Source organism: Micropterus salmoides, unplaced genomic scaffold (assembly GCF_014851395.1).
Source record: "Micropterus salmoides isolate LMB-PRFRI ecotype aquatic unplaced genomic scaffold, ASM1485139v1 Ms_hic_scaffold_13, whole genome shotgun sequence".
Taxonomy (NCBI): Eukaryota; Metazoa; Chordata; class Actinopteri; order Centrarchiformes; family Centrarchidae; genus Micropterus; species Micropterus salmoides.
Genome location: NW_024040374.1, coordinates 31548489 through 31571839, shown reverse-complemented (window position 1 = coordinate 31571839; position 23351 = coordinate 31548489). Strand labels below are relative to the sequence as shown.

Here is a 23351-nt window from a genome sequence, read left to right as displayed (position 1 = left end):
GTAAAGCTGGCTGTACGCCGTCCGCCTGTGGCATAGAGAACCAAAGACAAAGGAAAGATGTCCTGACAAATGTAGCTGCTATGACACCTGTAGAACAACATGTTCAACACTGAGTTCCCTGTGGCTTCACGTCTGACAGGCCTGTGGCTGTTTTCCTGAAACAGACAAGTATGACAAGTGTTTAGGATTACAAAAACATACTACATCAGATTTATAATAAAAACAATATGGTTCAGTTTAACCGTACAGCATTAAGCCCATCTGCCCCTTTAAACAGAAACATTTCTTTAGAGAATACAAAAGGCTGTTTCTGTTTCCCCTAACAACCATTCAACTTCCAACAGATTACTTCCTTTTCAGACTGATCTGGTCACAGCCTCAGGTAAGCAGCGAAATGAGGAAGTCCTGCCCTAAAAGTCTAAACGATGTCACCAACTACACTGTGCTCTAATTCACACTTTTACTTCAGTAATCAGTAATGTTGCTGGAGGTGATTTAAAAATATTGTTTAAAAGCATTCTGTGAACAGTGTGCCCTTTGTATGAGTGACTGAGCTGAGCTCTCCCAGTGACAGTGCCACAGGTTTCCCATTACTAAAGGGTCATGTTTCAGTCAGGTGAGAACCAGACGAGGAGGAATGTGCCGATGACCAGAAAAACCAGACAAAAACACACAGAGTAGCACTCTCTCTCTCTCTCTGTCTCTCTCTCTCATACACACCCAGTACTATTACCGAGAAGCCAATTAGCTTGACATACAGTGTCCTGACATGACTTAGTGAATTCCTGAGAGAGATGTTGTTGCAACAGGCTTTATGATAGATGACTGACAGATATGTTTTCTCACTCAGACAGCAACATGAGTCATTGCCTCACTTGTTTGGTAAACATACAGCAACACTTCTTAAACTCCATTTAAAAGATTTTTAAAGCTGTAAATACGTATTAATACATAAATGACATACATACAAAATACAACTTGTATGATATACAAAATCCCATCCTCCCAAAACCACTCCACCTCTGAGACTGGCAAACAATATCTGTTTGAAAATACAGAGAAACTTCCACATAGATTATTTACATTATTTAATTCCAATTGCACTTTTTCTTCTTAGTGTATAGTAAAAGTATATCTTTCACTGGTATTACTGAAGTACAAGAAGTCTTACAACACTGGACTTACAGACAACAAGAAAATCCCCTGACGCTGCAGTACCTGAGCTTAAACACAAAGACGCCTACACAGACAGAGTATTAATTACATATGCTTACTGCATAACACCACAGATCCAGATCTAGGGCCTACACGTCCTCAGCCAACAGTTAATACTGTTCTCCCTCTGTCCCAGTGTTCTGTAACTTATCTTCTCTTTACACAGTCTAATTACAATGACATCAGCTTTGCGCTTATGTATGGCAGCTTTCATGCTAGCACCACAGAGGTGTTTTGTCTTGGCATGATCTCTAAAGCATGTTTACAGAAGTCCATCATATGAGCCCTGGGACGCGCTTCATCTGTAGCATTAGCATCCTTCAGGATCAGTTTACAGGTAGCCACTGTGACCCACCGTCCTCCGCAGTCACAGCACTTTCCACTGCTTCGTCCTTTATCTGAAGACCCAGCTGCTTTTGTTTTCCTCAGAGGGCCAAAGAAGTGGCAGATTTTTTGTGTTTTCTGAATCCATCCATAGTTAAGAGATTAGTTTAGTGATATAAGCTAAAGTTGACAGCCTGAGCATATCTATGCATACATTCATGGAACATGTTTTCTGATTATGTTAATGAGATAATGGAATTCAGGTGGCATTGGCATCACAACATATTTGCTTGAGCAAATGAGTAGAACATAATCATAATAAATGATAATGAATCAATGACAGTTATTTTCCTAATAGTTCTGATATCTGTGTCAACTGTAATGAGTAATGACCTTTTTATTGTGTGTCAAAAGCTGCAATTTCTTTTTATAAAAATGACTTCAAAGACAGATTCCAATAAATACTTAAAATGTGCTTATATGTGCTCACACCTACACTATAGTGTGTTACTAATCATTTAGTAAGTGTTTATATACTGCTTAAAAATGCTGTAGACGGGAGTTAAAGTGAAGTGTTGAAGTGGCTTGTTTTTATATGAGAACCCACATTAGCATAATGTGCAGCAGGACTGGTCCTGTTTTAGCTGCTTTTTTTCTGTTTGTCTCCTTGTGTGACTGCTCATGTTTTCCAGCTGGTTGGCGGTGGACAGTTTCCGGTTGAACCAGTTTTCATCCTGGGAACAGTGAATTCAAACTCTCCATGTCTGTAGTCGACAGGGCTGAGGGACCCATCTTAAATCTCATTTTCACCACATCACAATAAAGAGGTCAAGCTGTACATTTGTTGGTACGTTGTTAAAGCAAGCTGCTAGCTGCACTGTTTTCACCCACCTGAACACGTTTCTGATGTATTTGATCATCATATATTTATTATGGGGGTATTTGGGCTATCTTCAAGAAATGTGTGTGACACAGTAACAATCTAATGGCAAAAATTGGAGAAGATATTTGCCACTGTCACCTTTGCTGTGTCGAATCCCAGGGACAAATGTAAATTATGTTACATAACATTTGTTATTATTCTTTGGTTATTGATTTATGTTGTATTTAACTGAGATCAGGTAGAAGTCAGCAACATTCTGTGTTGTTATTGCCATGGTCTATAGCTTTTCACATAACTCCAATTGTACCACTTAATATGGCACTGTTTACAAATGGTTCATACAGTAAGAGTTATGGTTATTAAACCACTTACTTTACTTTATTGATGAGTTAAAAGTCATTAAACAAACTATCTGGTTGTGAAACTGTCAATATAATACTTGCTTACTCTATGTGACCTACAGACATAAGCAAACAACCATCAGCAAGAAGATTGTCTATTTTGTCTGTGCGGATTCAGTCACCCAGATCCTAGTTATCCAAGGAGGCTTGAATCAAGGCAGCAAAGTATTAGGGCCGGTAGTAAAAATATTATGGACTCTAATTAAATTATGACGTTATTCTCGTAATGTCACCACTTCTCTACATGTCAGAGAACACAGATATGTGGGAGAGATTTTGAATGTACAGAAAGTTATGAACATGAACAGAAAAGCTGCTGAAATACAGCAAATCAAATCAAATGAAACAGTTTATCATTGAGGTGAAAAGATGCTGAATGCAGATTTAAAGAGATTACTTCCCCAAACAAGGACACAAAAGGGGAAGGAAGACTAAATCATGTGTGTTGACTCAGCAGGGTCTTTAATAAATGAGGAGACGGGAGTACCATATTTAAAAGCAATAGCCTGAAAGTCTTTATATATTACATTATATTCTATAAATTATATTCTATAAAAGACAAAAGACATTTTCACCAGATATTGATGCAGAAAACGCAATATGCAGACCCACCACTTCATAAGTGTCCTCTCCAGTATTCAAATAAAACCTACTGCTCTTGCATTTCTACAAAAACTGTACCCCATAAATTCACTAGACTGAAAGAAAACCATCTCTATTTGACAAATAGTGTCTGGGGGAACATTCCAAATATCTTGTTTGTTTCCTAATTTCCGCAGTGATGTCTGGAGGGTGGTAAGTATGCTAATCACATTTATTCATTTTGACCATGATTATTGACTTGAACTTTTTACGCGCTGGCTGGGTAATGCCAACTGCCAAAGTAAGACTGACACTGTAAGAAATCAAAGTGCTCCTTTAAAATGTGTGGTTTTGGTTTAATCTTACTATCATTATGCTCTCTGTAAATGGACAGTAAGGGTTCAGACTGATTGCTTTCCCCATCGAGCTGTTTTAGTCTCTCCTCTAGCAGATTTATACAGGTTCGCACTACACACACACAATACACGCAGATATAATTACATTTCTAATCTGGTTTTCGATCTTGTATTCTACAGGAGGAGTTACATTACTGACAATTTAGTTTCTCTTTGATCTTTTGTTCTTTGCTATCGTTTTGTCAGTAGGCGTATGCCAATTTTCAAAAGGGTATGTTGCTTCACATCCATTCTTTTTGGTGGCTGTCTTTTTATAGTTGTAGGTGTTTTCCAGTTTTTGGAGCAAAACGTTTGAGGAGTTCAACAGAAAGTCCTCATACTTTCCTCTGTAAGGCTCAATCACTGCGAAGGATGTGATGCAGGCCTTACTCATCTGTATATTCACATGAGCACATCTTCACTTGTTTTTATTTCTGCCCCACATCACAATTTGCCCAATTTATTACAGATATTGAAAACCATGACTCACAGACACACCTGCTTGGAAAAAACACTACACCCTCTACCTGTCTGTTTAAGATCACACACATACGCGACTCTCCTTTGAAGTTTTTCTTTTGTTGCCAAAACTAATAGTCAAAGAACACTTCAGTTATATAGTTCCACAGAATATCTTTGTCCTCACTTCTCACTGGCACTGATTATAATCCCACCTAACAGCTTCAGTCCAAACATGATGGAAATCCATCTGAATCGAAACCAGAAGCATCACTTATGATCACAGATACACCACAATCCACGTCTGAAACGTACATCTTGTAGAAAGTTCCTCAAATTCCCATATTATGATAACTATCTAAGGGCGTCTCTGATGACTGAAAGGTTGCAAACAACCCACATAAACTATCATGACCATCAGTGACACAACAACGGACTTCAAAACCTGCGCAGTTGGTATAGCAACCAATCAAACAACAGCAACAAGGTGTTTCTGTTAGTGCTGATGATATCAGACAGATAGTATCTGCTGGCCATGATACTTTCACCCTTACGATGAGGGGAGGGTGTCACATTCGATTTCTTAACACTGCGTTGGCCAAGGCTGTTCCTTAAACTCCATCTGCTGATGAAGACAGTGAGATACATTTAAAGATCTAAAAAAAGCTAGTAAGTTGACTTTGACATAAGAGCCACTGTGTAGAATATTCTAACTTTGAATTAAGGATCACACAGTGCAACAATCCCAACTGTTGTTCTTCTTAATGGTTTACAACTGATTTCTAAAGATATAAACTGACCGTACGTACAGCCGGGCTGCACCAAAATGCATCCCTCTAAAACTGTGGGAAGCCAGGTGAGCAAACACACACAGTTCATGTCCTGAAGATCTCTGCTAGAGTGCTGTATGTCATATAAAACACCAGACCAAAACACACAGCATCCACTGGGATGGGTTAAAATACAACATGAATTTAGCAATCATATAGTACGACTATAATATAGTCGTAAGCAGATCAAAGTAGTTTTTAACCACTATAACTGGAGTGTACTGTATGTCACTGTCTTTATCAGCAATTTAAGACACACTTCAGCTGTCCTTGTATGTTCTTACAGCTACATTACCAGTCATGAAAGGTCTGTATACTTCTAACTGATACATAGAAGTGCTTAAAGTCAAGTGTAACTGATGAAGAGTAACAATGATGCTCTTGTTTTCTTGTTCTTTGGAAGAGGAGCGTACAAACATTCTTCGAGATTGTTACTGTGGTCCCGAGGTGGGTGACACTGGTAAGACTCCATGTCTTCTCTGCATCAGGTCAGCACTATTTAACCACATCATCTCTAACAGTGAGTCTGGGGAGACTTTCTGTGTCTCTGTAGGCTACAGGTATGAGGCTAACTGAAGTTCAGATCTGCCCCCAATAAGTATTCCAAGTAAACCAAGGCTGCACGAACATGCTGTTACGTGTATTGGCCTGTTTTACACGTGAAGAGCTAACAGGTAGCTGAGGGACTCCCACAATAATATCTCAAAGTATAAACTCCAGTTGGCACACTTTATTTAAAGAAAACAAAGCTTTTTAATACAGTATTTTACAGAATAGCAAATATAACTGGAAGCCCAGCACCAGCTGCTGTGTTGGACCCAGGGTCCTGCCTCTCTGGAACTGAACTAGGTTCAACTCAGTCGAACAATAACGTTATAGGCTATGATGCCTGTATTAAGCAGCTGAGAGGCACTCGCTCATTATCTCATTACCACTGGCTCCAACCTATTCTTACACATACATTTAGCTAATTCCATCACAAGGAGCCCTGAGGGGCCACAGAGCTCCCATGTTATTATTAATTTACCCGCGTGTTTGGACCAGTGTGTCCTGGACAAGCGCTAACAGGTGTTGTGCCAAATTCTGGATGCCTGCCGAGAATTGCATGCACTCTCTGCATCTGTTTAGCCGAATTATGCATCCACCTCTTACATCTTTTTCACACACCTTGTTGTGCACATCGATCAAAAGCAGGTTATCACCACATATTTTTGCTGAATCTCAAGGAATGCTATTTTTACTAAGTGTAATAAAATATTCACAACTCTAAATGTTCATAGAATATATAGGCTCCTTAGAACCGATTATTACCATTGATGAACCCCACAATAGCGTTAGTATAGCGTTTAAAAGCAGTATTTGGAGGCGCAAGCAATTCTCGTCCGGCAGGCAAAACTCGCCGTAACACCTGTCGAACACACACACACATAATGTGTGTCTGGGTTGGTTCAGGTGTTAGCAGCCGGGGTACCGCGCTGGGAGAAGCCATTGTTAGTGTGTTACAGGAAGTCTTCTGCTGGTTCGGGCCAGGATAACAAAAGACAAACTTTCCCACACTCACCGGCAGCCGCAGGCTCAATAGTAAGGTTCATGCAGGCTGTCTCCCTGTTCTGAGTGAGTGTGTGGGTGTGTGTGGTGGAGTGCTCCTCCTCTTTGATAAGCCTCCTCTTCGCCTCCATCAGCCCACAGTCTGCCGGGAAGTCTTGTCGGCGCCATCGGGATTCTCACCGGGACCTTTCTTCAGTCATGATTCGGGTTTCTTCGCCTGTGTTTTTGCTGTTATTGTTTGCGGTGAGTACAGAAGCGCTTTATTTTATTATTTATTATTATTTTACTTTTAACAGGGAAAAATGTCAACATGTCTGAACATATGTCCTTCTGTATTGTTAAATATTGTTGTATTGGACACATAGCTGTTAAATGAAGTCAGTCCTGGCACAACATGTCGTGCTGCTTGTTACTACTTGTAGGCAAAACGAACTCACTTGTTTGTATCACACCAGCTTTCAAATCCTAATTTCCTAGTTATGACAGAACGAATAAAAACCTGTTTGCTTCATACTGTCCTGTCCTGATGGTACACTGAGTTTAGGTGTGCTCATATCAATATTGTCAGCTATTGTTTGTGGATTATAGAAATGCATTCCGAACATGTCATGATCTGTTGTAATGTTTCAAAATCTTTACATGAGACCTTGGAGTGTCTCATGTACCGTAAATAGAAAAGCAGGAACTAAAACATTAAGTCCTTAAGAAAAGGCCACGCTTCCAGTACTAATATAATGTAACATGGCTCCAGAAAAGAATTTAGACATCTTAGTGAAAGTGTGTTTGTGTTTGGAACAAGCTTTAAGCACAATATGCTGACTGTATGGATCATATTTTGATCATTTGCTGTACATTATTCTGTGGTTCTTTTAAAACAGTCGGATTCTTCAACAAGTTACAGACTGTAATGCATTTTGAAAACCCAGTGATATTACTGACTAAAAATGTAGCAGTGACATTAGAGATATTTCCTCACATGAAAGATTCACCTGTCAGTGTTGATTCAGTATGTTCTTTCTGTTTATTTATGTCTAACTGACTTCTTTCTTTAACTAAAATATGTGAAGCCCCTCCCTTCTCTTTTTGTCATCCTAGCGCTTCTGTTACCTTGACATGCCCATGCATTGACTGAATAGTTAAGGCTTACATTTTCTAGAAGTGGTAGGGTGTGTCCACATCTCCTCTGAACAAAGGCAGCTGCACAGTACCTGACAGGCTGATGCTTTTGCACACAGGCCCTCACAGTATCTCAATTCAGGCTGTTTTTATAATGCCAACCTAAATACTATTATTCCCATGGATATAAGACGTTTAAAGAGTTTCTGAGAGCTATGATATTCCCAACTTGGCAGAGGAATGGCATTAACCTGTAAACTACAAATATTTGGGAAACATTTGGAGGAGGCTTGCTAATGACATAGCCTAGCCAAACGATCGACACCAGTGTGGTACAGGATGATATCTCTCTAAAATGGGTCACTAAATATTCTTTGGCAGCCGTTAATATACCTTGCAAAGTAAAGTCTATATGTGGGAAACACTGCAGTTTTTATTCTGCATAGCTAGGTACAGCACTAAAGAGCCAGAATAACTAAAGACACCAGTGTGGCTTGAGAATATTTCATATCTTACTGAAACTGTAGGCATTGAGCCTAATTAAAAACGATTGCCATTTCACAATGAAAAGATGCTGTAATTATGAAATGGAGACATATAACTGATAGCATATGACTGTGGCACATGTTATCACTTTATCCAACTGAGCCACAGAGATAGTTCTGTGTTTACGGCGGCTGTGTATCAGTCCTTTATAGAAATCTAACGTGGTTTATATTCAGCCTCGCCATGTCAACTTTTATAAGAATGACTTCATTATTTAAACAAGTTACTACACGGTGCTAGGTTGGAAGGGGCAATAACGTGAATATTTATGTCAGAAATCTTTTTTCCCCGTAGAAGCAGCTTATGGAGATGAGAGGGGTATAAAAAAAATAGTTTCACAAATTATTGTTTGAGAAAAAACTGCAACATTTTAAAAGACTATGTAAAGCAGAACATGGGTTTAAGGTTTCTGTCCACGATGCACTATTTTTTGTACTTTCTGGTACAGTTGTATCCTATGCTTACTGATATTATTAATGTGCAGCCTACTCTACATTGGTGGACTTTAGATGAATCTGTCAGGTAAGGGTGCATTGTTAGTAATTATTAATTGTGTTACAGCTCCAGGCTGTTGCTGTGATGTGGGCCAACTCTGGAGAGAGTCTGGTAAGAAAAAGAAGAGAATGGATTCTCCCTCCAAAGCCACTGAAGGAGAACACAGACTACACTAAGGACAAATCTATTGCCAGGGTGAGTCACTGATCTCTAATTAACTTTTAATTCTGCCCACTAACTCTGAAGAATCAAAGGTTTCACAGTGGACTGGAACCTTGGATGAGGAGTCATTTGGGACAATGAACATATTAGTAGAAATGGTTTTGTTTTTATTTATGTAGTTAAGTTTTGTTTTTATTGGCATTGAAGATAGCAGAAGGAAACCACTTGGCTCTCATTGTAGAAGCAGTATTGAAAACAGCCTCAACATTTAAAAACAGAAAACTGGATCCTTGAATCCTTGAAATCCAAAACCAACGATAACAATAATTGAAAATAATTTGTCAGCTACTCCAATAGATCAAGCAGAAGAAGAAGTTAACAAATGACCCTCTGCATTCCACGTACATGTCAAGTTACATGTCCACAAAAATGACAACGCAGATATCACCTAGATGATCAGATCTGCAGTAAGAAATAAAAAACACTGGGTCACTGGAACAACAAAGAGGGGATCACTCAGCATGTATTGTTATTCTGGTGCAAATGTTTCTTTTTTTCTGGGCCCATAAAGTGATCAGGTTTTCTGCTTTGTGTTTCAGATTCGATCAGATGCTGAAAGTGTGGAAAATATTGAATACTCTCTAGAAGGCATTGGTGCAAACAAATATCCCTTCCATGTGTTTGTAGTTGACTCTAAAACTGGACTAATTCGTGTGACCAAAGTTCTTGACAGGGAGGAGATCGACACGTACAATGTGAGTGATACATGACAGGTTGTGTTCTGTTCTTCTTTAAGACTTTATAAGATTCAGTAATTGCTGCTTTTCATATTTAATGTGGAGATATTTGGCAGCCATTTGCCATGTGAATGTAACATGCTGTTTATGTGTGTTCAATGCACGTGCAGACACTGATAATAAAGACATTTGAGTTTTGTGTTTCAGCTGTCAGGTGTCGCTAGGTACAGTGATGGCAGAGAAGCAGAGAAAAATATTGACATACGAATCAAGGTTGTGGATGAGAACGACAACTCTCCAGTGTTTGGAGTCTTCGAGCCCGTGGAGATGTATGAATGCAGTCCTGTAGGTTAGTGTTTCTGCTTTTATGTAATCTCACAAATCCCCATCCTGACTATCGCCAAATCAATACTTTTAAAACGGTTCCGGTAATCTGTTTTTTAAAATTAAATTGAACAGTAAATTAAGTGTTTAAAGTATACTTTAAATATAAATATTAAACATTTACATAACAAATTCAAAATATAACAATGTATAAAACCTGAACCACCTAACCCAACTGCTGTCATTACCAGTTACAGTTCTAACAGCAAAGTCTATTTTGAGTTGGTATTCTTATGCTCCCAGGCCACCCAGGCTGCATGTCGAAGGGCAAGATACTGAACCCTGAATTGCCCCTGGTGGCTGTTCTGCCAGTGTATGAATGCGTGTGAATGTTAGTTTCTGTTTGAGCACTTGGGCTTAAGGATGTGTTGTGACTGGGCTACGCACAACCATGCTTACTTTGGGTATTTGTTAAAATGACCTTAGATCACACTTAGATGTTAGATCATACAGTATCAACTTTAATATCTAATTGTTTTATGAGTTCAGTGTGTCTGTGCCTTCTGACCTAGTAACTAGGGTGAAATGTAATCATTCATTCATTCAATGCAATTGTTTTTTACAGGCACTTCAGTTATGAATGTAACTGCTACTGATGCTGATGAACCAGGAAATAAGAACTCTCAGATCTTCTATTCCCTCATTAGTCAGAATCCATCTCATGACATATTTAGAATTGAGGGTAATGGGACCATCTACGTCAAAAAGGCTGATCTGGACAGAGAGGTACAGTATGAAGTACACCAACACATCCACAGGGCCAGTGCCAATTGCAGATAACTGAAATTCCATTCTTACTATTCTTACTATTTTATTATTATTAATACTACCAGCACAACCTGTTATAACACACAACAACCTAAAATCTTTCGATAACAATGGATTATACTATTTGTGAAGTGAAAAGTGTTGCCGTTAGCGATGAGCCCATAGAGAAATATCACCCAAATCTGGATCTCCCCTTAGCTCTGTAGAGCTTTTTTTTTTTAGCTTCTGTCAGCTTTTGTTTTGGTTTTCCAGCCTGTTTGCACCCAACTCAACAGTACTGTTCATCCTGTAGTTCGATAATTTCACATCTTATTAGCTAATTTAGGGACTTTGATCTTTAATCCCTGCTGCTTTAAATGGCTTTGGACAGCCTGGATATTCAGTGGCTGGAAATTACATTTGTGACTCTTTTCAAAGATGCAACCATAAGACAAACATTAAAGGAGACCTACTGCATTTCTAGTCCTTTAATGTAGTGTTGTGACTCCTGTATGGAAGCTTTGCATGATAAAGTTAAAGGAGACCTATTATGATTCCACATTTTATGACTTGTATACAATGTTACAATTTATTTTCTATCTCATACTGGCTCTTAATGTAAGCCTTCAGCCTCTGTCTGAAACAAGCTGTAGATTGTCCTCTCTCTTTAAGCAATTCATACATAGCCTACTATTGACATGAAAAATATTAGTATTGTACATTTTATGCTATTAATACTACATAAATGTCACACTGTCACAAATGTCTGGAAACATTTTAAAACTTAAACTCTGATCTTGGTGTGCATGTTTCCACACCAGTAGAAGCTTCGTAGTAAAGACTAGCAGTATCAACAGTTAGCAGTCCCATTGCATGTTGTCATATTAAGCAGGAAAAATTTAAAACAGTAATACAACCAGCATGATTGATGTATAAAATGAATAAAACAAAATAAAACACCGTGTGTCCTAACACGGAGCCATAGGTAGAAAAAGCTGTTGAAACCAGAGCATTCAGAACAGGAGGAAATCTGTGGTTTCGGCTCACAGGGATTTCTTTTCAATACTTTTACCTCTTTATTTGAAGCTTTGGCCAGTTTACATTTTATTTATGATTTCTATTTTCAGAAAGCAGATTTGTACACTCTGACAGTGAGGGGTCAAGACCTAAATGGTGCTCCAGGGGGAAACACTGGAACCGGCACTGTTACCATTAAAGTCCTTGATGTGAATGACAACCCACCCACCCTGGAAAAATCAGAGGTAGTTCTCACACTCTACTATATCAACATGTTATACTGAATTTTGGTGCAAGAAGAAATGGTTTCCACGAGGGTTTACAGAGTATATGGTTTCAGTGTTTCTTTTGAGGAAAAAAAGAATATATGAAAATGTTTGTGTGCTCATATTACAGATCATGCGCTAAAGTCAAAGAAATGCTAATTAACGAATGTGTCGTTAAAACAAAACCTGATGACATTTATCTTACATCATGTCTTCACATTCATCTTACATTCATGTTTTACTTGCAGTATGAGGGCAGCATTGAGGAGAACACACAGGGTGTGGAGGTGATGAGACTAAAAGCAAATGACCTGGACCTGAAAGGCACAGACAACTGGGAAGCTGTGTTTGACATTGTGCAAGGCAACGAGGCAGGGTACTTCAGCATCAAGACAGACCCCAACACCAACGAGGGCATCCTAATGCTTGACAAGGTACTGCTGTTTTAATTTAGGATAAATGTGTTGGTATTCCAGTTTTATTGGGAATAAATATGTTATATTCCATTTGCATGCTCCATAAAACAAAGAAAGAAAAAGAAAGAAGAAGTAATTTTAGACATAATTTGAATAAAAAAAGTAGCAACTTAGAAAAACAAAGAGTGTTTATGTACATTCTATTGGCAAATGTTTTAGAACTCTGAATCACTGAATTCAGGTGTTCCAATCACTTCTATGACCGCGAGTGTATAAAATAAAGTACCTAGGTATGCAGACTGCTTCTACAAACATTTGGGAAAGAATGGGTCGCTCTCAGGAGCTCAGGGAATTCAAGCGTGGTACCGTGATGGGTTGCCACCTGTGCAATAAGTCTGTGAATTTTCATAAATTTTGTCAAGTGTTAGTGGTATTATAACAATGTGGTAGTGATTGGGAACAACAGAACTCAGAACTCAGCCACGAAGTGGTAGGCCACACAAAATCACAGAGCGGGGTCAGCACTGAGGTACACAGTGCGCAGAAGTCGCCAACTTTCTGCAGAGTCAATAGCTCTAAACGTCATGTGGCCTTCAGATTAGCTCAAGAACAGAGCATAGCTTCATTTCTGGAAGGAGGTCAGCTGGGCTCTTGGACTCCAAGTCCTTTATGAGGCCTTCCAGTACTAGCAGAAGAACACTGATGTTCCCCAGGCTAGGGGCCATTGCTGTTGACTGGTAAGCTTTCACCAGAAGCCCATCAGTGAAGCATCATTTCTTCTTATTTAGGTGATGGGCAGCTATGTTCCCCCTGCAAACAGTGCAAAGGTTGGGCCCACCATCCAACAAGCATAGGTGGCGATAGCACAACAAAACGTTTAGCCAAGTAAGAGATGAAGACAAGGCCAGGGCTAAAGCTAAAAGCCAAAGAACTCCTTCTCATCTCACTCACCAACCCGTGGTCCCTTATGTTTTAGACCAGCAAATAGAAAGGATCACAGACAAATGTATCTTATGGACTGATATATTGATCAATATTTTATTGATTTACATACAACAATTGCACAAGACCCATTAAATGTTTTGTGGCAATTTTATAGGGGGTCAGAATTATATAAAGGCTGCCCTCTTAAGTGTCATTTTGGCACGTACTGGAGGTATTGATGGATTTACTAAGCAATATCAATTTTCAGTACATTTCAGGGGAATAGTATAACTATTCAACCCTAAATCCTCAGATGACCCAGGTTTAGGCTTAGTTTTTTATTAATAATCTGTGTTCTCTGTGTTTGTGTGTGCAATTTTACAGGCTGTGGATTATGAGGATGTCAAGGATCTTCAGCTTGGAATAGGCGTAAGGAACAAGGCTCCACCCTTTGATGGATCTGGGGTAAATTCTGTAGCTGCTGTAAGTTTTGGAGCGGCAGCAGGGGGTGGAGGAGGAGGCGGAGGGGGAGCAGGGGGTGGAGCCAGCAGTGCTAGCAGTGCCAGCGGAGCCAGCGGTGCCAGCGGAGCCAGCGGAGCCAGCGGAGCCAGCGGTGCCAGCGGAGCCAGCGGAGCCAGCGGATCATGGCAAAGTGGGACAAAAATGAAAATCTACCCAGTCAAAATCAATGTAAAGAACCAGCCTGAGGGGCCACGTTTTGTCCCCAAAGTCAAAGCCATTCCTGTCTCAGAAGGAGGCAAGACTTTCAACATTAAAGATGTTATTGCCAGGTACCCTGCATTAGATGGAGACACTGGGAAACCAGCAGAGAAAGTCAGGTCAGTGCAAACACAAACTCTGCAGTTAAAACTGTCAGCTTAACTGTCTACATTCAGTAATAATAATAACTGACTGACTATTTATTCCGCCTCTAGGTATGTCAAGGGCTCAGACCCTGACAACTGGTTTACCATCGACCAAAATACAGCTGAGATCAGACTGAACAAGATGCCTGACAGAGAATCTCCACTTGTGGTCAATGGGACATATTTTGGTCAAGTACTTTGCATTTCAGAAGGTACACTCTTCCACTATGTGTCTGCTCCAACTTCAGACATTTTGCATGACAGACTAGTTTTTTGCAGTGTGAAGTAGCTGGAAAGGAATGCCACATCATGCTTAAAAGTCTAAATTCTGACAATTTTTGCAAATCGAACAGCCTTGCCATTATTGGGGCTAAAATATGAAGTTTGCTCTGAGTATGGCTTCCGGAAGCAAAGAAAATGTATTGACAAATTGCCCATTAGATTATCAGAGGCTTTGTGCAATTTCCATCCAAGTTAAGTGGGTTAATGATTTGTTTTCTGGGGACCATAAACATAAGTAAATGTTGTGGAAATCCAGATGTCAGCATTACATTAACATTACATTAGCTGACGCTTTTATCCAAAGAAACTTACAATTGCTATATATGTCAGAGGTAGCACGTCTCTGGAGCAATTAGGGGTTAAGTGTCTTGCTCAGGGGAACAGTGTCACAGTGGGGAATTGAACCCAGGTCTCTCACACCAAAGGGATGTGTCTTATCCACTGCCTCATCACCACCCACCAGCATTTTGTGTACAAAGATGTTTTTTTAAATGTAAATGTAAATGCTCCGTATTTGTATAGCATTCATACACAGTCATACACTGCTGGAACAGCCACCAGGGGCAATTCAAGGTTCAGTGTCTTGCCCAAAGACACTTCGACATGCAGCTTGGGGGAGCCGGGAATTAACGGGCAACCCGCTCTACCTCCTGAGCCACAGTCGCCCCTTTTGCAAAACACCATCACATTCCCAGGCACACCCACTCAAAGTGCTCAGGTTGCTAGCTAGGTACAAACAAACATGAAAACAGTCCAAGGGTCAAATTCATGTAAATAAATCAAGGAGAAAAGTTGCTTAACCTTCTATCTGAGCATGTCATTAGGCCCACCACTAGCAGGACAAACAGTTGTGTACACCTGTTGTCCACCAGCTTGGAGTGTGAAGCGTTTGAACTTGTCTTACAGAATGGGAATAGATAGAAAGGAAATGCTGAATGATCTGTTCTTATTTCTGTTTTTCTAACACAGACATGCCCGCTAAAACAGCCACCGGCACCATAGCCATCCAGGTGGAAGATGCTAATGACCACTGCCCCACCCTGACCAGTAACATCCAGACAATGTGTACCACGGATACTTCTGTTATTGTGAACGCCAAAGATGAGGACGCATCTCCTAACGGACCTCCTTTTGACTTTGTCATCATCCCAAAGGGCACAAAGGGCCAATGGAAGGTGGAGCATCTCAATGGTGAGGAGAAATCTGCCAACTATTTAAAAGTTATGATAGATAGATGTAAAACTAAATAAATACCCGTAGATACAAAGTTAGAAATTGCTCGACATGAATTGGTGTCTGGCTTAGATTTTTATTTTTTTTTAGCTTTTGCCAAAGTGAACATTGTTCAAATTCTACAGGAGTTGCTTTAAGGGTCTGACCTTAAAACTAGCACTTAGCGTGTTTTGACCATGACTCCTGGAACCTTGTTTTGAAACTAGAGTGTGGAAAAGGAAATTTATCCTTGAGTGTTTGATCCAGAATACTAATAACTTTAGAGTAAAGCATATTGACTTACTACACTCTTCATATGTTTGTCTTGTTGCGGGAAGACACTGCAGCTATCCTGAGAGCCCAGGAGTCCATGTGGCCTGGTGTCTATGAGGTGGAATTGGCAGTAAGCGACATGCAGGGACAGGTCTGTCCAGAACCACAGAAAGTGCAGGTCCAAGTTTGTACCTGTGAGAATGGAGTGGTGTGTGGAAAAAGAAGCAGCCATGGTCAGGCCAGCAAAGAAGCAGTGTTAGGACCTGCAGGCATCGGACTGCTATTACTGGGCCTGCTGCTCTTACTACGTAAGTATGATGTGACGGTCAGTCTGATGAAAGACCGTGTGATCAAATGCTTTGCTGCTCAAAACAAGTCAGGTTGAGTTGAGTTTAAATCCAAGTTTAGGCCAAAGATAAGGCCAGAGCAAAGAATTCAAAAACAAGACCAAAACTCTTGGTTATAGACGGTCTTTTCAAATGTGAAATAATACTTAGGGACTTTCTTAAAGATCAACAGAAATACCATTAGTAGTATTAGTAGTTAGTAGCACCATGTTAAGAGGAAACAGAGGTTTATCAAGCGGACAGGTCTGTGAATACTTTAGATATCAAAAGCCTAGTAAGTAAGAGAGGGGGTCTCAATACAGGACGCAACATTAAATTTCACAATTTTTTCCAGACATGTAGATATCCTGATGTGTCATTAGTAACCCTTTGAAATAATCCATCATTATTTCTTTACATTAATAATCATTCATAATTGTGACCGGTGGGATAATATATTGGATTCTGAAGTAACATATTTCTCTTATGCAGTCATCATAAATTCTTATATATCCCAACCTAGTTATTAACACATTTAAAACTGTCACTGCCCATTGTAGTGTGACTGTTACTTATCAAAACCCCTATACAACACTAATATGAATACTGACAGCAAACTCAAAAAACAGTAACCATCAGCGCATTACAAAATAGATATTTTAACATAAAGTTAGGTGACAAATCATCATCTTCTGTTCAGAGAACGTCTCTCCACACGGCTATAAATGGCCTCCTTGACTCCTCTTTCAAACCATCCGTCCTCCCTGTCTAAAATACAACTTTTAGACATATTTTGGCGCATGTACCATACAGAAGCAGGATTTTCTTCTTGTGCTTGCGAATCAATTTTACATTTTCCTCTTCAAGAGTAAAATGTAACATCACTATAACTGGTGTCTTTACCATCGATGTAAATGCAGATGTGACTTCAGCCACTGTTCCTAGTGAAACACTTGCCAGTTGTATTAAGTTCCTGCCATCTATGTCCAAGCAATGAACGCTCTTTCAAAGTCTTTTCCTCTTGAAACAAAATCTGAATGAACTGTCTGCTCAGAATTTGTATACCTGCCACAGAGCATGATTGGAGGCATTCATTATCCAAGGAAGAAAAATCAAGGGCGCTGGACTTGGTTGAAGACACTTGAAGCCCTTCCGCCTCTCATTTTATCGGCTTTTTCAATTTTGACTAACTGGAAGGGAATCCCAGCCACTTAACCTCTGTGGGCTTGTTATAAAGGTGATGGATACCGCTCGGTTCGTTAGTGCTTGTAACATCTCAAAATAGGCAAATATGTGACCTCGCGCTCACATTTCACTTGCCATGAACGGAGACAGGGTGCACACAGGCTCAGCACTTATTATTGTTATTGAGACAAAAACAGAAGTATGGGCATTAAAACCCCCTACACTGTCTTACAGGCCAGATATTTCAAGCTCCTACAAACTTTGCTTCCAATCTGAAGCATTAACATTTTAAATATTCATTACTAAATAAGCAGCAATTACATTTAAAAAATGGCTTTAGGTATATTTATTAACACTCAAAAACTCTTCATCAATGCTTGAATTGAATATTGAAATGAACACAACTTTGGCACAAAACAGTTTATTTATGTATGTCAGAGCTGATTGAGAAAATATGTTTTCAGGTCATTTTAATTGCTCCAACAGTCACAAGGAAGCAGTATCTGCAATGGGAAAATAAATCTGGGCCAGTATTTATCAAGCTTCTCAAAGTGCCATATTAGTCTTAAGTCCTGAGAATTCATGAAATATACTCCTACTTTTAAACTTAAGAATAAAAGCAAATTATCAAATTTCTTAAAGCTAAGAATCACTCTTACTCTCCCAGTTATTTAAGACAGCTCCAGAGGTCTCTCAAATGGTAAGGAGCTGCCAGTAGGGGCTTGTGGTGGCGCTTTGGAGATGTGCGCAAATCTTTCAGTAGAAGAAGAATGTTTCTGAATTATTTGACGACGTGCAGTTAATCAGACTGGGTCGGACCACGCAGGCATAAACTTTGTCAGCAAGTTGATGAGGGACGTCATCTCACCACTGACTTTACACAGCAGTGTGCTTTCAGCTAAACCTAAGGTGGTGATGACACTTTTGCCACAGGACAAACGGAGCAGTGCTGATGATTTTGGCCCGTCACAACCATCAATAAGCCAAATTGTCATGGAAACAATTATAGCACTTACAGCTTCACTCATTGTCATGCATTTCATCGACTTCCCAACAACACCCCCGTAATCCGACGGAAACAAACACAATTCATACAAATAGCTGGCATCCCTGGAGCAGTTGGCGCAATTGATGGCACTCGTATAAAGAAACTTTTTTATTTTTCATTTATTACTGTGGATATCATAGTGTATTCTCTTGAAAATTCTCTATTGTTAAATGTGTGTTGAACATAAACCATGAAATTTCACCATTCAGTGTGAATTTACCTGAGAATTTTCTTAAATAAGGAAATCTATTCAGTGATTGGTCCTTGGCTACATCGTCATCCAAAATCCTGTTTGTGGCACAGCAAAGTGTCGTAAACCAGCTTTAAGATTGATACTTAAGATTTAGTCCTACACTTCACTTATATTAGGACTATGATGCTTGATAACTAACTTTTAAGCGTTGAGCCAAAAATAAATCTGAGAAGCTTGATAAATACGGGCCCTGATCACAGTCTCTGACAGCCCCAGTAATGATTAAGGTATATTCAGAAATCTATTTAGAGGTTTTTATGGGTCTGGCCAGTTGAAGGGAGTAACCAGATCTGATAGCACACTCAAGAGGCGAAACTGTCAGTGAAGTCAAGAAATGTCAGACATTACAACATGCAACTTCCACCAGAACGGTTATAGAAAAACCTGGAGATGTTAATAAAGAACTACATGGTTGCCTGTTACAAGAGAAGACATAAACACATTGTATTGAACCAGGTAAATTAAAACTGCACCCTCCAGAGGACCGCTGCAGTCCCCGAATCACACGTTTTCTAAAACTTGATTGTTGTTGTGTTTTAAAGTCATTCCTCTGTTGATGCTCTTCTGCCAATGTGGGGAGGCTGCTGGTCTGCCAGGGGGCTTTAGTGAGATGCCTTTCGACACCAAATCACACCTTATTAACTACCGCACTGAGGGCCAGGGAGAGAACACGGTGAGACATATTTAAAACATATTTATCTTTCAAACACATGACCGTCATGTTTGCTATTGAGATGCTGTATGAAGTGATGCTTGACATTTGGATCATTGGCCTGTGATAGGAGGTGCCGCTACTGGCCATGCCAACACAACTGGATGGAGATACGGTCTCTATGGGTATGAAGACTAAAAAATCTTCAGCAATGGGGCCCATGGCAGTTTTGGATTTCCAGAAATCTGTCACTTCCATGGATGAGATGAACGGGGCTGCCTATCAGGACGGTTTTGGAAGTGGCCACAGAGAAGGGACATGGGGGACGATGAACCAGCAGAACTTCTACTCTGAGTTTGAAGGACGAGAATCGGGAACAGGTGGAGGAATCTATGATGGCATGGCTTTGCCAGACTACTTCCTGGGACAGTACTACAATCAGGTGAGGGATCATTTACATATTTCAACTCTTTCTGTAACCCTTTGTAGGCTTTTGTCATCTGGACATAATTATTTTGATGGGTTTCAAATGTTGGGAAGACAAACTCGATAAAACAGGTGCAATTTGCAAATGTCTTTGCTTTAACAGTTCAACAAAAAATCACATAGTAGCTATCCTGTCAGTTTGGCCTTTAAGCTAACTGACTGTGTGTTCATGGACACACCAACTAAACTTCGAACACTTTAAAGAACATGTTCTTGGGCACCACTATTGTCAGGCAGGGCTTAGTTTGTGTACATATACACATGCCTCTGGTGTTTCTCCTTACAAATCATTTAGATTTTTGAATTTTTTTATTTGGATGAGACATTCATTGAAAGTTTAATTAAAACCGTTTGCACCCTGAATGCTACAAGAAGATTGTGATCAGCTAACAACATAGGTAACCTGATGGTTTCTTTCTTTTTTTTCCAAAAGAAGATGACCAGTGGAAACGAGAGCCTTGGTGTGAAGGATGGTCTTTTGGTTTACGATTACGAGGGCCAGGCCTCCCCTGCTGGCTCAGTGGGCTGCTGCAGCCTCCTGGAGTCTGACAACGACCTGCAGTTCCTCGATGACCTCGGGCTAAAGTTCAAGACCCTGGCTGAAGTGTGCGGAGGCAAGAAGATCGCAACTGAAGTCAAACCAGTGTTCACTCCTCCGCCCAGTGCCTCCATCAATACTCAGAGCTCAGTATCAAGTTTGATGACTGCCCAACAGCTGCCCCCACCCTCCAAGCTGCAGCCGACTATTGCCGAAACAGGGCAGACTGTAGTCAGGGAGACATCTGAGCGTACTGAGATGGTGAAGGAAAGCAAGGCCACGGTGAGGGAAGGGATGACCACGGTGAAGGTGAACCAAGGGATGGCAAATCATGGCCAGATGCTCCTGCTACAGCAGCAGCAGCCTGTCTACTACACCACCGCTCCTGTTGTGCAGTCGATGCAGTACGTAGTCCAGCCACAGATTCAGAACACCATGCTGCTGGCTGAGGCACCATCCACCAACTTGCAGGGCATGGTACTGGTTAATGGCACCCAGACTGGATCTTCCCAAGGCATGGTCGTTCAGGGGCAGACAGTGATGTCCAGCGGACAAGCCCGGGGCCCCGGCATGGTGCTGGTGGAGAGCGGCAGCGTCCAGGGGGGGGGTGCCAACCTGATCTACACTGGCAACCTCTCTGGCTCCCAGACCATGATGGTCGTGGAGGGCAAGGTCCCTGCAGGGTCAATGAAAGTGCTGAAGGGGAGCCAGACCTGCCTCGTGCAGGGGGGCACTCTACAGCCAGCAGGGCTTTCAGGATCTCAGAGAGTCCTGGTGGTCGGAGAGACAACAAGCAGCGGAGGGCAGCTGGTCCAAGAGGCAGGAGGTCAGTCCCAGAAGAGTGACGTCACTGGATCTCAAAGAGTCCTCTCCAGCAAGGGCAGCACATCCACTGGATTACAGAGCAGCATGGAGGGTTACTCCACCACCACAGTGAGCTCAACCCCCACCTACCGTAAGGTGCAGGAGACAACATACATTAATTGAATGAGAGACCGTCAGAACAGCAGATGACCTTTTCAGTAATGCCAATAAGCTTGTTCCTCTGGCCTGGCCGTGGTGATGATGGGATGCTCTTGGGACTCAACTAATGCAAGACATTTAATGGAAAGGGGGCAGGGTCGACAAATTGGACAATACAATTCTCCAAATCAAGTCTGTCAATACCAAATGAGCAGCCTCCCTCAAACAGCGCCTTCCAAACGTCTGCGGGCGACTCCAAACACAACCAATATTATCGTACGTGGTCAATACTCTCCACAAGGAAGGGGGACAATGAAGAAATTTAATGTAAATAAATGGAATAATAAAGACTGTAGCTGACCCTCCCAAGCTAAAACTATTCCAGGTGGCCTATCTAATGACTTCACCCTGCCCTACATCTCTACTGCTATGAACTTGGCTTGGGCATAAAGCCATTGCAGTAAAAATAAATTACAAATACTAATAATTTTTTGTTACATTTGCCTTCTCCTTCTTCACCTCTCTCTGCCGTTACACAGGCACATTTATCTGTACTACACAGAGCTCCACAATGAAATTTAAGTTGTAGCCCCTTCATGCTACACACACTGTACATAGAAAATATTTAACACTAGAACCACCAGGGGTCACCGTATACCTAAACCAAAATGGGTGAAATGAAAAATAAAACAATTAGAATGCAGTGATTATATCTGCTACATGTGTCACCAAACACATTTTATGCAAACATTCAGCACCTTTGCTGTGCATTTCCCACAAACAGCTGAATGCTCTGCTTGCGTTTTAATCTGGCTTCATCTTGACAATTTTTAACAATACACACTTTAAGGAAAAGCCAAAGACTAAGGGAATGGAAAACATTCACAGGTACATTTTACCCACTGGGGGTTCTAATGTTGAAATTAGAATAGCTCATCATGTTGAGTAAACATGTTTTTTGTTATTTCTTATTCCTTATTATCTCCCATATATAAGCTATGTGCCGTCTGTTGTTTTGCACCAATAAAAAGAAACTTAAATACCTAAAGACATATTGGTAAGTCATTTTGGCAGCAGATTAGGTAGTTTTATTTGTCACCTACAGTAGCTGTCGTCACTGATGAGCTGACATCCTCCGTTTCAACATCAAGGAACACAGGACACTCGCTAGTTAATCACGATTGCACTTTAACCTCTTGCTGTAGCTGAATATAAATGTTCTTGGACTTGACAGTAAAAATACCTGGGTATTACTGTCCCTCTTGTGTTGTCTGATCTCTGTAAAGTGAATGTAGAGCAACCCATTCATAAAGAAATTGGGTTCCTTACATTTGACAATAAAAATTTAAAAATTAATGTTATCGAGATCAGTCCTCTTTCTAAATTGTGTGACATCACTCTACATCAGGATTCCCTCTAAATACTTAAATAATATAAGAAACTTCATCTCTAATGAAAAGGGACCAGGGCAGTCATCACCGGAGCAGAGCTTCAGAGCAGCCAACAGACTGATGCCCTGCCTCACGTTGCTTCCATCACACTTAGTTTGGTAGTTTGAGACATGGTCTGTAAAGTTTACAACCTGCCATGCTGTTGCTCCTGCCTTGCTCTGTATACAAGGATGCAGCTAAAAAAACAAGTCTACTCGGGGTCTTCTCGACTGATGACTTGAAGCTGCCAAATTCTACCTGCATTTGGCAGGGGGGCAAGATGCCAAGACCTGGAAGCCACTAAATTCTAATTTGAAGTATTGGGGTGGACTGGAGATAGCTAATTTCCATCACCAAATGAGTGTCAACCCTAATTTTGAATATGGAAAA

The 23351-nt window shown here is 40.6% G+C and overlaps 1 protein-coding gene across 2 annotated transcripts; it reads left to right on the top strand.

Annotated features, from left to right (window-relative positions):
* The first annotated feature begins 6659 nt into the window (after positions 1-6659).
* dsg2.1 (desmoglein 2, tandem duplicate 1) lies at positions 6660-22887 on the top strand. Of its 2 annotated transcripts, none has more exons than XM_038716852.1 (14): positions 6660-6880; positions 8861-8989; positions 9556-9711; positions 9901-10042; positions 10643-10803; positions 11952-12086; positions 12356-12541; positions 13832-14286; positions 14383-14525; positions 15565-15786; positions 16146-16388; positions 19435-19565; positions 19675-19986; positions 20467-22887. In XM_038716852.1, exons 1-14 carry the CDS (start codon positions 6836-6838, stop codon positions 21553-21555), a joined length of 3549 nt encoding a protein of 1182 aa, XP_038572780.1. In that variant the 5' UTR covers positions 6660-6835; the 3' UTR covers positions 21556-22887. The 2 variants fall into 2 exon arrangements, with proteins under 2 accessions (XP_038572780.1, XP_038572779.1); XM_038716851.1 differs by having other exon boundaries at positions 6663-6880; positions 20464-22887.
* The last annotated feature ends 464 nt before the right edge of the window (positions 22888-23351 follow it).

Bases quoted from the DNA above. Each gene is read 5' to 3' on its own strand.
- dsg2.1 (XM_038716851.1), top strand. From the start codon at position 6,836: ATGATTCGGGTTTCTTCGCCTGTGTTTTTGCTGTTATTGTTTGCG. The intron at 8,990-9,555 runs GTGAGTCACTGA...TTTGTGTTTCAG, and splicing joins AGGACAAATCTATTGCCAGG to ATTCGATCAGATGCTGAAAG. The intron at 15,787-16,145 runs GTGAGGAGAAAT...TGTTGCGGGAAG, and splicing joins GAAGGTGGAGCATCTCAATG to ACACTGCAGCTATCCTGAGA.